Here is a 12,894-nt window from a genome sequence, read left to right as displayed (position 1 = left end):
AATGAAGTATTACAAAAGAAACCCTTATACAAATTTACAAAACGTGCTCAGAAGAGAAACAGAGAGAGTGGGTTCTTGATATCATGTCATCGCATCATCGCCTGCCGCATTAACCTAATCATCACCTATATCCCATAAAACGGGTCAGACTTATAAAAGCTTGATAGGTGCATAGATATCAAAAATCAGAACAAGACTATTATATGTGTTATTCCTTTCGCAATGTGCAATTTCAGAATAAGTAAAATGAGCATGATAATCTTATTTCAACAATTACTGACCTATGGGTATGTACAAGATAAACGTAAAAACAACTAAGACTATCTGGGGGTTTATTATTTCATGTATTTTAATACCTCGGATAACTAGCCGAGTCTGTTCCCAAGAGAATGGCCTAATAACCGAGAGAATTCCCCAAAAGCCACTTGTTACCGGAGATGCATACGAACTTCTGCATAAGTCATTGGGATCTACCGCCTAGGATAATATTTGGTAGCTTAGTCCTCTAACTCCAATGATCAGGGATACCGAGTCATTGCTACTTGACGAGCATAGTTGTTAACAACTTGTCTATCGGAGTTTTGGAACCATCCTATCCTCTCTCTTGACAGAATCAAAGAATAAATGGGTACATCAAGTCTTATTTTATCAGACAACCTATTCAATATGCTATGATCTTTTAAACCAAACCGAGCATCTTGCCTGTGAAGGCGGGCATCTCCATTTAAGTGATTGTCCTTTAATCATGGTGCATTATCGCACTACGAGGTTACCATAAACCACCAGTCCAATCATCATCGTACTAACATGTTGTGCACGTCCGATAGTATCATTACGATAAAAAAGATATGGGTTTCTCAGAAAGAAACTCAGACACCATATTTGGAAATTTCAATATCCCATGTCTTAGGCTGAGAAATATCTGAGTCATTCGATATAGAAAAAAAGGACCTAACGTACGTACCACCGAAGGCTACGTAGTCGAGGCCTTTTTTATATTGGTTCGAAGAGAAAAAACTCAGTTGCGAATATGCGAACGCAAAACACTTGTTTTGCTTTTCGAGACATCGAAGAATGCAAGCTTAAAATCTCGCATATGAAATCTTTCAAAAATCGAGTTTCGACGAGGATGCGCAAATCTGCGTCTTTAAATACATACTAGCGTAATCTAAAGCAGGCAGAAGTAAACAAAAACTGCATACTTTATAAAATTGTATATGTAAATAGAATACATATATATATATATATATTAAAGCATAAGCCTGTGCACATTACAACACGACGGCAAGGTAAATGGTGTAAAGCAGGGCCCGATGTATGAAACCACACATCGAGCTAAATAAATTACATAAGCGAGGCCCAGTGTATGAAACCATACATCGAGCTAAGTAAATTGTGTAAAGCAGGAGTTTGTGCACGTTACAGTGCGGCAGCAAAGTAAATGGCATAAAGTAAGGGCCGATGTGTGAAACCACACATCGAGCTAAATAAATTACTGAAAGCTGGAGTCTGCGCACATTACAGCGTGATGGCAAAGTAAATGACACAATTTAAAATGGACAAGAATACGCAAAATTGTGTCTTTGAGTTAAAAGCATATATATATATATATATATATATATAATACTTATAAGTCATAAGTATTCCGACATTGTTCTCGTATGCAACTTTCCCCTACCTCGGAGATGGTCTGAATCTTTGACGATTCTGAGCATAGGTTCTTAAAGGCTTGTGCCTCTATAAGTGTGTCTCATCTGTTGTGCCGACGTGGAGCGCTAAAAAAAGATTTTATTGTGTTGCATAAAGAATGATGTTAAAACCTTATTTTATCAGACGAGACGATGATTAACGCAGGGGTCGAAACCGAACCCAGTTCGAGCGGACCAGACTGAGCCGAACGGAACAAGGCATAAAAAGTCGGTTTGGCAGAGAACCGAGTTGACTAGGTTTGACCGAGCCGAACTAGGTTTGACCTAGCCGGAATCGATACCAAAAGGATGGATTGAGCTGAGTTCAGCCCTTGCCGAACTCATCTTGGCTGAGCCAAGTAAGAGGCAGTCCTAAGCTGCCTATTAACCGATCCAGGCTCGTGCCAAGGGGGGTAAAGCACGGTCGAGCCAGGCTTAGTTTACTAACTGAGCCGGCTTAGTCTGAAAGTTTGGACCAAGTTGCGGCAGGATAAGCAAACAGAGGGAGGAGGGTGGGCTTGGTGGTCAGGCCGAGCCCGGCCTGGTTCCAACCTTATGACAAGACCGAGCCTCGCTCAGTCCCCCAACTAGGGGAAAGGTGAGAGGGCCGACAGCCCTGCGTGGTTGGCAGGAGTTGTCAGTGTACGTCTCCCTGAGGTGGAACGTTGCATGTTCAAACCCAACAGTACGTTGAATAGCTACTGTTGAGGGGTCTACCTAACCCAGCTTGCCACTCCAAAAAAAAGGAGGCAGGCACATGTGGCACTTGTCCTCCATTTGGTCAAAGGGGCAGGAGGAAGAGGCGTCAGGCCCTCCCTTTGGCTGCCCCTTCTTGGAAAGATGGCAGCAGCTAGAAAAGGAAAAATGAGAGGGTGCTTGGCACCCTCTCTCCGGGCGAGCCACTACCACCAATGTTGGTGGCTCTAGGTTTGCCGACGAGACCTAGAGAAAGGGAAGAGGGAGGGTGGCACCTAAGGGGTGCAGCAGCTCCTCATGGTGGAGCAAGAGAGAGAGAGAGAGCATAGAGATTGAGAGAGAAAACTTACTGGCGAGAGGGGTGTCCGTAAAGGGGAGAGAGGCTCTCGACGAGTTTCGGCAAGAGGGGGGTACAAAAAGGGGAGAGAGAGAGAGACGGGTGGAGTCGGCGTGGAGATTCCAGCGAGGGAGAGAGACGGGAGAGAATCGGGGGGGCAGGTAATCGAGGTTTTGTTTTAAAAATAAACCCCCCACTGGGGGGGTTAAATAGACCAACGAGGGGGGGATGTCGAATGGTATGTCGACATACCACCCGGATCCGGTCGGATCCAACTTGGATGCAAATTCAACTTTTTTTTTAAAGAACATCTAAAAAAAATTAACAAGTTTTACATTTTACCCCTCTTAAAAGAATTTCGTCCTCGAAATTTTATAGAGGTTAAAGCTTACAGAACAAGTCAGGGTATTTTTCCCTAATGTTGGCTTCTGGTTCCCACATGCATTCTTCGATTCCATGATATTACCAATGAACCTTAACTAGAGACTAGAGAGATAGTTTTTTATCTTAGCACCTGGTCTCGTTTGTCCACGATCTCTACTGGTCTTTCTTCAAAAATTAAGTCTTCTCGAATGTCCACGTCATCTTATTGAATGATGTACGATGGGTCGTGAACGTACTTTCTTAGCATGGATACGTAAAAGACATTATAGATTTGCGCATAGTAAGGAGGCAGTGTCACACGGTATGTTGTTTCACTAATCCGATCAAAGATTTCGAATGGTCTGACGTATCTAGGACTTAATTTCTCCTTTTTCCCGAATCGAAAAACACTTTTGGTCAAGGATACCTTGACAAAAACCTTATATCCGACCGAAAAAGTAAGTTCTCTACGTCGCTGATCAGCATAACTCTTTTGCCGCCTTTCTCAGATCATCAGGACTTATTGAGTATGGTGCTCTAGTACAATTGGTGAATCCATCGTTCGCTCGCCAACCTCATCCTAATAGACCGGCGATCGACAAGGTCTCTCATACAATGCTTTGTATGGAGCCATCCCGATGCTAGCGTGGTAGTTGTTATTGTACGACAATTCTGCAAGACTTGTACGAGAGTCTCAATCCCCCTTACAGTCCATCATGCATGCCCGAAGCATGTCTTCCAAAGTCTTAATTGTTTATTCTGATTGTCCATTGGTTTGAGAATGAAAAGTCGTACTAAATTTTAACTTCGTACCCAAGGCTAATTGTAATTGTCCCCAGAACTGCGAAGTGAATCGTGGGTCACGATCAGAGATAATCAAGACCGGGACTCCATGCAATCTCATAATTTCTCTGACATATAGGTCTGCAAGACTATATAATGATTGTTTGATGCGGATCGGCGGGAAATGAGTGGACTTGGTGAGTCTATCAACTATCACCAAAATTGTATCTTGTTGCTTCCAAGTTTTTGGCAGACCCACAATAAAATCAATAGTAATGTCTTCTCACTTTCATTGCGGAATCTCCATTTGCTGCATCACTCCACTAGGCCTTTGATGTTCTATCTTGAACTGTTGACAAGTCAAACATTTCGAGACATATGATGTTATATCTCGCTTCATACCGTTCCACCAATACCTTCGTTGAAGATCTTTGAATATCTTCGTGCCTCCTGGATAAATGGTGTACTTGGATTTGTAAGCTTCTTCTAGAATTTCGTTTGTCAACTTAGGGTCATTTAGAACCCATAAACGATCTTTCAATCATATACTCTCTTCCTCTTTAAGACAGAAAGAGGTATCCTCCAACTGGGTTTGAGCTTTCAGCTTCTCGTAAAGTGCATCATTTTTTTGTCCAGCAATAATCCTGACGAGCATCTCAAGTTAAACAGTGAGATTTGATAACCCGATAGAACCTTCCTTGCTTGCAAACCGCTTCCATCGAGTGCACATAAGGCTGGTCAAAGCGCCTAAAGTCTTGCGATTGAGGGCATCAGCTACAACATTTTCCTTTCCCGGATGATAAGAAAGGGTGAAGTCATAGTTTTTGAGGAATTTCAACCACAGCCACTGTTTCATATTCAACTCCTTTTGGGAGATCAGGTACTTGAGGCTCTTGTGATCGGTGAACGCTTCGAACTGTTTTTCATACAAATAGTGTAGTCAAATATTTAACGCGAACACTATCGTTGCTAACTCTAAATCATTAGTTGGATCATTTTTCTCATGAATATTAAATTGGCGTGAGGCATAAGCAATTACTTTCCTGTTCTACATCAATATACAACCTAAGTACATCCCTAAGGCATCTGTGTAAATAACAAACCCACCTTGACCAAAGGGTAAGGCTAAAATAGGAGCAGTTGTGAGTCCTTTCTTCAGCATTTGAAAGTTATCCTCGCACTTGTCATTTCATTCGAACTTAACTCTTTTATTTAAGAGCTTAGTCATCGGTAGAGCGATTCTAGAAAAGTCTTGGATAAATTTTTCGATAGTATCCAGCTAGTCCAAGAAAACTCCAGATATCACGAATATTCTTCGGTTGTTCTCAACTCAGCACGGCGTCTACCTTGACAGGATCCACGGACACTCCATCTTTAGAAATAACATGCTGATGCAACTTTTTCAATAAAGCATTTTAAAATAATATTTTTAATAAAAACGTTTGTGCAAACCGTGCATCAAATAATAAAAACCGGCTCACACTAGTGGTGGAGTCCGGGTCGATCTCAGGGAACGGAAAAAATACTTTGTATTCTACAAATAACTAAGCTACTCTTTATTGCCTTGAAAAATAAAAATTAATTAATTGAATGAGAGTGTGGCCCCATGCAGAGGGCAAAAACAAATAATAAAAATAATTAAGTGTCTTGTTACAAACCCAAATTAATTAGTAAAATAAAATAAAAACCTAAGCTAAAAAGAAAAGAAAAGGTCTTCAGTGCTTGAGCTTCTTGTCCCTTGGTGTTTTAGCTATTTAATAGAGTTGAGGGCTCCCTGGGGGGCTCTTGAGGGCCTTTTGAGGGGACCTTTTAGAGACCTCAGAGGGCTCTTTGAGGGTACTTTCAAGGGCTCACCGCACGTCTAAACGCTTCCCTGCAAGAATCAAAAGACGAAACACAAAACAAAACACAAAAACTCACAGAAATTCAATGTTAGTTTCAACTAAAAATCACAAAAACATAAATTAAACTAACATGAAATACACTACACTAAAAGACAAAATAACAAAACTAACTAACTAACAAGAACTAAGCTAATTTATAACAACTAATCTAACAATGTAACTAAAAGAACAACCTATCCAAACAAGCAGCTTGCAAATTTTTCACATGACTTTTCAATTGGAGAATCTAATGCTTATGAATTTTATACTAGGTTTTCCAAACAGTATAGGTGCAGTGCACATTACACTGGTGCTTCCTACTAGCAGATCCCAATCCATCCAACAGAAACGACTCATATGGTCTTTCAAGTGTTTGCGCCATTTACAGCACTGAGACACGCATGAAACCTACTGAAGCAAAACATGTTATAAATAAGGCAACTTCCTATATGAAAAACAGCACATCAAGCTAGTATGTCACGTATCTTACACATAATACTTCTAGATTCCTACTTTCTAGATGCCGCTTTCATGCAGTTTGGTCAAAGGTGGTGTGATTCTGTATTATAGTTAGGTTTTATCTAATCACCAGTTGAAATTTTCAAATAAACTTTTATTTTTTGAAATAAACAAGATGAGGTTTAGATCTACTCCTTTCACAAAATTTTAGTGAAAAATGAAAATCAAAGCAATGCAATCACAAGTAGCAGTTTTGGGACACTAAAGAATACCAAAAAGTTGTCTATGTAACAAGTAACAACTAACATTCAAATCGCAACAGACGACAGGAAATCTTCAGAACTGGTACCTGCCACTGACCACTTCATAGTGATGATCAGACAGATAGAACAAACTTTAAATGAATAGATGATAGCAGCCCCTCAAGGTTAGAAGGGTTTAACCACTAGCTATTTTAACCTTCAATTATGTTCTTCCCAAAAGCATTTGACACTGAATTCCAGTCTAATACCAAATAACTAAGTTTCTCCTGAGAGTAGTTCCAAGGTGTTGAGATAAGCCTCCATTCGATCAAGCTAACCTTGCCCCTTTCGGTGCTCGTCACTCACCATCTTTTTGCTCCCCTGACAGAGGACTCATCTTGATTACGAAACCCAAGTGGCTTCAGAACTGAGCAGAACCATGGAGAAACAGAGACGGAAGCAATCAAAACTGTCTTACATCTAGCCACAGATTGTTGAATGGGTGTTTAGCCCATGGGTGGTATTTGGAAACATACATGTACATCAAATACTCACAAAAAGTATGAATGTAGAAGACACTAGATACCTTATTTCGAATCAAGAATTGTACTTCAATATAGACAGCCCTTTCATCCAACTAAAGAATTACACATTGGATAAATCACATGAACGTGTCACAGAGTTCAGCAGTCAGTCAGAGAACGAGATTAAGCATTTCATTGCAGATTTCAAATACCAAAGCGTCAAGCTTGAACAAGAATTAGAGAGCAGCGATAATAAAGCACCATTAAGGATCATAAGATTCATAACCACAAAGGAGAAGGTACACACGCTAGAATGCAATGCATTAAAAGGTTGAAGAAACCGGCAAACTAGGTGCCCACCTCAAATGCAGTTTCGAATTGTTCGCAAGGAACCGCTTCGCAGTTTGGGTAAGCCTTGCCTGCTGCAGCTTCGCTGTATGCACCAGGAACTCCCTTAAAAATGAAACCCCATAAAATCAATAAGGAGGTTCCGAGCACTGACTTGAAGGGATACCAAAGGGAAAACAATAATTTGAAAATGGACACTTTTAGTGGGTCTGGTGTGCACCAGGCACCCACATATCCAGATACAACGAGATATGAGGTTCTTCTTTCATTCAATGAGACGTCCCAATTTATCCAAAATACGCCATTAACTAGAGAAACCTAACCTGGTATGCCACCCTCAATTGAGATCGATGGTTGACTGAATCTGGCGATTCCAAAGCAGACAAAGGCCCTAAAACCAACACCCACAAGGCCAAAATGACACAAAGAGATGTATAAAAAGAACAGAGAGGATTGAGAATGTGGGAAATGGTTACTTGGTAGAGGTGGGTAATCTTTGGATGGCTGATCAACCTCCTCTTTAACAGAAGCCATTACGACCAGTTTTCTGCTGCCTCTCAGAGGGGGAAAGGTAGCAGTTTTAATGGGGATTCCGAAAGGTGCAAGTCGGTTAGGACAGGAGAGGCGAAGGCTCGTAGAGTTATACTCCGAGGAAGGAATTGAAGACGCAATACGAGCAAATAGGGTGGCTGCCGCCATCATATAGTGCTCCCCTGTTACTTCTTATCAGGTAGCAACCTATTGAGAGAGAGGGAGAGAGAGAGAATCAAAATAAGCAACTTGATATTAAAAACGACAGGAACCAAAGAAAGGAAAAGGTCGGCCGCTGGTTTTTGAAGAATTCGTTCCAAGGAAAGCTTGTTTCTCTGGAGTCATGAGTGGGCGACGTGTTGGGACGTGACTGATAGGGATTTGCCTAACCCCAGCATTCAGCCTTTCACTGTCGAAAAAAAGGTTTTATAGAATTAGAACGTACTAAAAAGCACATGGATTCTCATGCACAACCAACCGAACAGAGACAGCTCGTCTCGGGCTCCGCTAGAAAGGTAATTGAGCCGAGCTTGGACAAATAATATAAGCTCGGTTGAGTAAACGGGAAGAGCTTGATCAGTCTACTGAGCTCGAAAAGGCTTAGTAGTCTCGGGTCATGTAAGTAGGTTCAAATCCATGGACCCACCTCACTCCGATCCGACCCCAAGTTTAATAATATACTAATGTTTTTGTAATGCCTTAAAATCCTGAACTTATAAAATTTTGACAAAACTCTGAACAATCAATCTTTTTTTAGAGTTAAAAATGATAATTCAGCGAAAACAATATAAAAAAGAATAAGTCGACGAATCTTGAGCACATTACAGACAAATTTTATTTTCAACATTTTCGGTTTGTATCTTCGTACACTCGTTCGAAACCATGTAAATTCAAAACAACAAGATTTTATATAGAAAGAGTTATTATAAAAGAGACTCTTATACAAAATTACAAAACGTGCTCAAGAGCAAAACAATAGAGAGAGTGGGTTTCTGATATCATTGCATCATCATGCCATCGCCTGTAGCATCAACCTAATCATCGTCTGTATTCCATAAAATGGGTCAGACTCATAAAAGCCTGGTAGGTGCATCGATATCAGACGTCAAAACAAGACTAACATATGCATTATACATTTAACAACATGCACTTTAAGAAGAAGAAAAGTGAGTATGATAATCTTGTTTTAATAATTACAACCTATAGATACTCACAGGATAATATGTAGAAACAACTGAGACCGTTCAGAGGTTTATTATTTTGTGTTTTGATACCCTAAATGACTAGCTGAATATACTCCAAAAGGGATGGCCCAATGTCTGAGAAAGAATTCTCGAGAGACAACTTGTAACTGGAGGATGCATCTGCACTTCTGCATAAGTCAATGGGATCTACCACCTAGGATAATATTTGGTAGCCCAGTCCCCTAACTCCGATGACAAGGGATGCTGAGTCATTGTCACTCAAAGAGCATAGTTGTTAACAACTTGTCTATTGGAGTTTGTACTCCATATTCTCTCTCTTGACAGAACTAAAGCATGAATGGGTACGTCAGGTCTTATTTTATCTAACAACCCATTCAATATGTTCTAGTTTATTAAACCAAATCGAGCATCTTGCCTGTGAAGGTGATCATCTCCATTTATGTGATTTCCTTTAACACTGTGCATTATCGTACTACGAGGTTACCATAAACCTTTGATCCATGCATTATTGTACTAACATATCGTGCATGTCCGATAGTATTAATACGATAAGAAAGAAATTGGTTTCTCAGAAAAGAACCCAACTATAATATTGAAAATCATGATATCCCGCCCCTTAGGCTGCGAAATATTGTGACCGTTGTAAAAAAAATTATATTTTCCTTTTTCTTCATTTTCATCCTTTTGAGGAAAAAGCAGAAGAGAGGAACTCTTTTGCAAGGTCTCACTTAACCTATTTGAAAGAAAGATACATTTTGAAATTTTTACTCGCCTCCATTTTGAAATTTTGCGGGAAAATGGAGAGATGGGGTTCGCTCATCGGTACGAGGTTCAATCGTTCTTGGCGCCTTTACCAGGGGTAATTAAACCAAGGATCGAATCAATGCTTTTTGTTTTGCCTAAATTTTTCTAAATAATTATTCTGAAATCCCAAATGCACATTGAATCATACTTGTGCAATGATCTTTGAAAATGATGATTTGAAATATGATGCATGCTTTGGAAATATTTCAAAAATTTAGATTTTTCAAGTGATTTTGAAAAAGGTTTTGAAAACATCCCTGAAGAAGTGGCTCGGAAATTGAACATGAAAAGATTGAAATTTGACTCAAACTTAAAAGTGGATTTTGAGATTTGAAATCAAGAATTGAAAGTAAATACTTAAACTTGAAAATGGAATTGGAAGGTAAAACATTGAATTTTGAAATTGGGATTTGGAAATTGAGTTTGTTTCTGAAATGGAACTTGAAATGGAATTAGAACGTGATCGGAGTTGATTTTGGAATTTGATTTGTTATTTAGAAATCAGAATAGAACTTGGAAATTGAATTGGAGTTTCAAAGTGAGTTTCAAGAACTTTGACTTAGAATTAAATTGAAAATTAAAACTTAAAAATTGAATTTATAATAGAATTTGAAAATTTGAAATGGGAATAAAGAATTTGAATGAAATTTGAAGTTAAAATGTGAAATCCAAAAATATAAAGTTCAGAAATCGAAATTTGGAATTGGACTTGGAACTTGAAATCAGAATTGAATTTGAAAATTGAATGGAAATTCAAAGTAAATCTCAAAATTTTGATTTGAAATTTCAAAGTGAATTTCAAAATTGACTTAGAATTGAATTGAAAATTAAAAATCAAAAAATGAATTTATAATAAAATTCAAAAATTTGAAATAGAAATAAAGAATTTGAATGAAATTTTAAGTTAAAATATGAAATCCAAGAATATAAAGTTCAGAAATCGAAATTTAGAATTGGAAATAAAATTTAAAACCGAATGAAATTGAAAATAAAAGGATTAATCTGAATTTATAAATGGAAGTTGAAAATGGTTTTGAATTTAGAAATAAAAACTGTATTTTTGAAAGTTTATTTCAAATATCACTTGGAATTTTGAAAACAATTTGAAAATAATTTGAAAAGATGGCAAATAATGATGCAAAATGATGAATGCCTTGAAAGAAGTTGTTTAAAATTGGAATTTTAAAAGCAAATCTCATTCTTTAATAGAATTGAAAATGAGATTAAATTTTAATATAATCATGACTATGGTCACAAATATATTTTGATTTAATCTTCATTTAAATTCCAAGAAATAATAAAATTAATTTTTTGTGCTTTTATAGAATTAAAGCAGAATTAAATTTCAATATATCAATGACTATGGCCACAAATATATCTTGATTTAATCTTTACTTTGCATTATGATAAAAGAATAAAAGATATTTTTGAAAAATATGATGATTTTCAGAAAGGACCTAAATTGTAGGTCAATTTTTATTCCATAAAAGATAAAAATCTTAAGTATTGTTCACATTTTGACTATGGCCATAAATGTGAATCATTTACTTAAGATTAATTACCTTTTATTAAAATGGTGCATATGCCATTCGTGCTTCACCATTGTGCTTTTTGAAGAATAAAATAAAAAAAATGCTATAAGCAATTATGGGAACTATATGCTCATGCATTCTATTCTAAACAGAAAAGGAGAAATTTTCATTAATCTAGAATTATTATAGTCTTAAATTGAAATTGAAATATTAAAACTTTTAATCTAGGAAAAAAAATCAGCATCTCCCAAGCTTTTCTACAAATATGAGATAGCACCAGGCAACAAAAATACAAAACATAGAGAAAAATTGAAAATGCCATGTTGAAACAAAATGCATATGATTATGCCTATTTTAATAAAGAAATGAACATACAAAATGCTATGAAATGTATATGCCTAAGTGATGTGCCTATACTAATGAAGAAATGCATATGCAATGCCTAAGTGCAATGCATGTGTTAATGAAAAAATGCATATACAATGCCTAAGTGCAATGCATATGTTAATGGAAAAATGTACATGCAATGCATTATACTAATGAGAAAATATATGTGAAAATGCATCTGCAATACATTAATGAGAAAGTATATGTGAAAATGCATATGCAATGCATCATGTTAATGAGAAAATATATATAAGAATACTCATGTAATGCTAATGAAGGTATACATATGAGAGTGTATACGAGATGGTGATATAGCAACTCATGGGCTGCTATAAGGCTACATCAGCTCATGAGCTGCTGTGAGTGCTTATGAAATCACTACAGCCAAGGGGCTCCTGTGCTATGAATATATAGGAGATCATAGTAGCCCCTTGGCTGCTATGCTATGAATGCACAGGAAATCACAGCAGCCCCTTGGTTGTTGTGCTAAGAATGTACAAGAAACCACAACAGCCCATAGGGCTGCTGTGCTATGAAAGCACAGAAAGCCACAACAGCCACAAGGTTGTTGTGCTATGAAGACATTGCAGGGAGTGAGGGCCATGAGAGTGTTGAAGGAAGTGATAATGTTCAAAATGTTTCCATAGGAAAAAGGAAATGTAGCTTCCCAACAAGTATGAGGTTTAACAAGATTCAGAAATTGAATGCTGGGATGACCTCCTGATCCGAATCATTTCTTAAGAAAGGATCATCTTTCATGGAGTGGATTTCAAACCTAATGAAGAGATCGTATGAGTTCAATTTGGATAGAAAGTTTGTGTGTGAGAATTCACCAAGATCTCTTGATGATGAGCACAAAGATCATGACTCTCTTTTCATGTTGAGAGAGACTGACCAAGATATGAGTATAAATAAAAGTTTCCAAAACTTTTTTCATGCCATGTATTCTTCAAATGTGAATTCACAGGATGAGAAACTTGAGAATTTGGAGTGTATCATGAGAGCAAAGGAGTCACAGAAAGTTGAGGAAACTAACAAGAGGCCTTTTGGTGAGGGTTGCTCCTATGCAGCCTCTGGTAAGAATAGCAAACTCCATTGTCAAACTTATGCAT

The 12,894-nt window shown here is 37.8% G+C and overlaps 1 protein-coding gene across 1 annotated transcript in view; it reads right to left on the bottom strand.

The window, feature by feature from the left end:
• LOC149839570 (arogenate dehydratase 2-like) overlaps positions 1 to 8,019 on the bottom strand; it is a 54,285-nt gene extending 46,266 nt beyond the window's left edge. The window contains exons 1-3 of the mRNA XM_090004176.1: positions 7,800 to 8,019; positions 7,647 to 7,714; positions 7,336 to 7,428 (exon numbers count right to left, since the gene is read on the bottom strand). Coding sequence (XP_089860302.1) covers positions 7,336 to 7,428; positions 7,647 to 7,714; positions 7,800 to 7,857 — 219 coding nt within the window. The 5' untranslated portion in view covers positions 7,858 to 8,019. The remainder of the gene's footprint in view (positions 1 to 7,335; positions 7,429 to 7,646; positions 7,715 to 7,799) is intronic.
• Positions 8,020 to 12,894: the final 4,875 nt, after the last annotated feature.

This window comes from Nuphar pumila, chromosome 4, assembly GCF_984573655.1.
Source record: "Nuphar pumila chromosome 4, dmNupPumi1.hap1.1, whole genome shotgun sequence".
NCBI classification, from domain to species: Eukaryota; Viridiplantae; Streptophyta; class Magnoliopsida; order Nymphaeales; family Nymphaeaceae; genus Nuphar; species Nuphar pumila.
The sequence above is the reverse complement of the archived record's forward strand: the minus strand, read 5'-3'. Positions and strand labels throughout refer to the sequence as shown.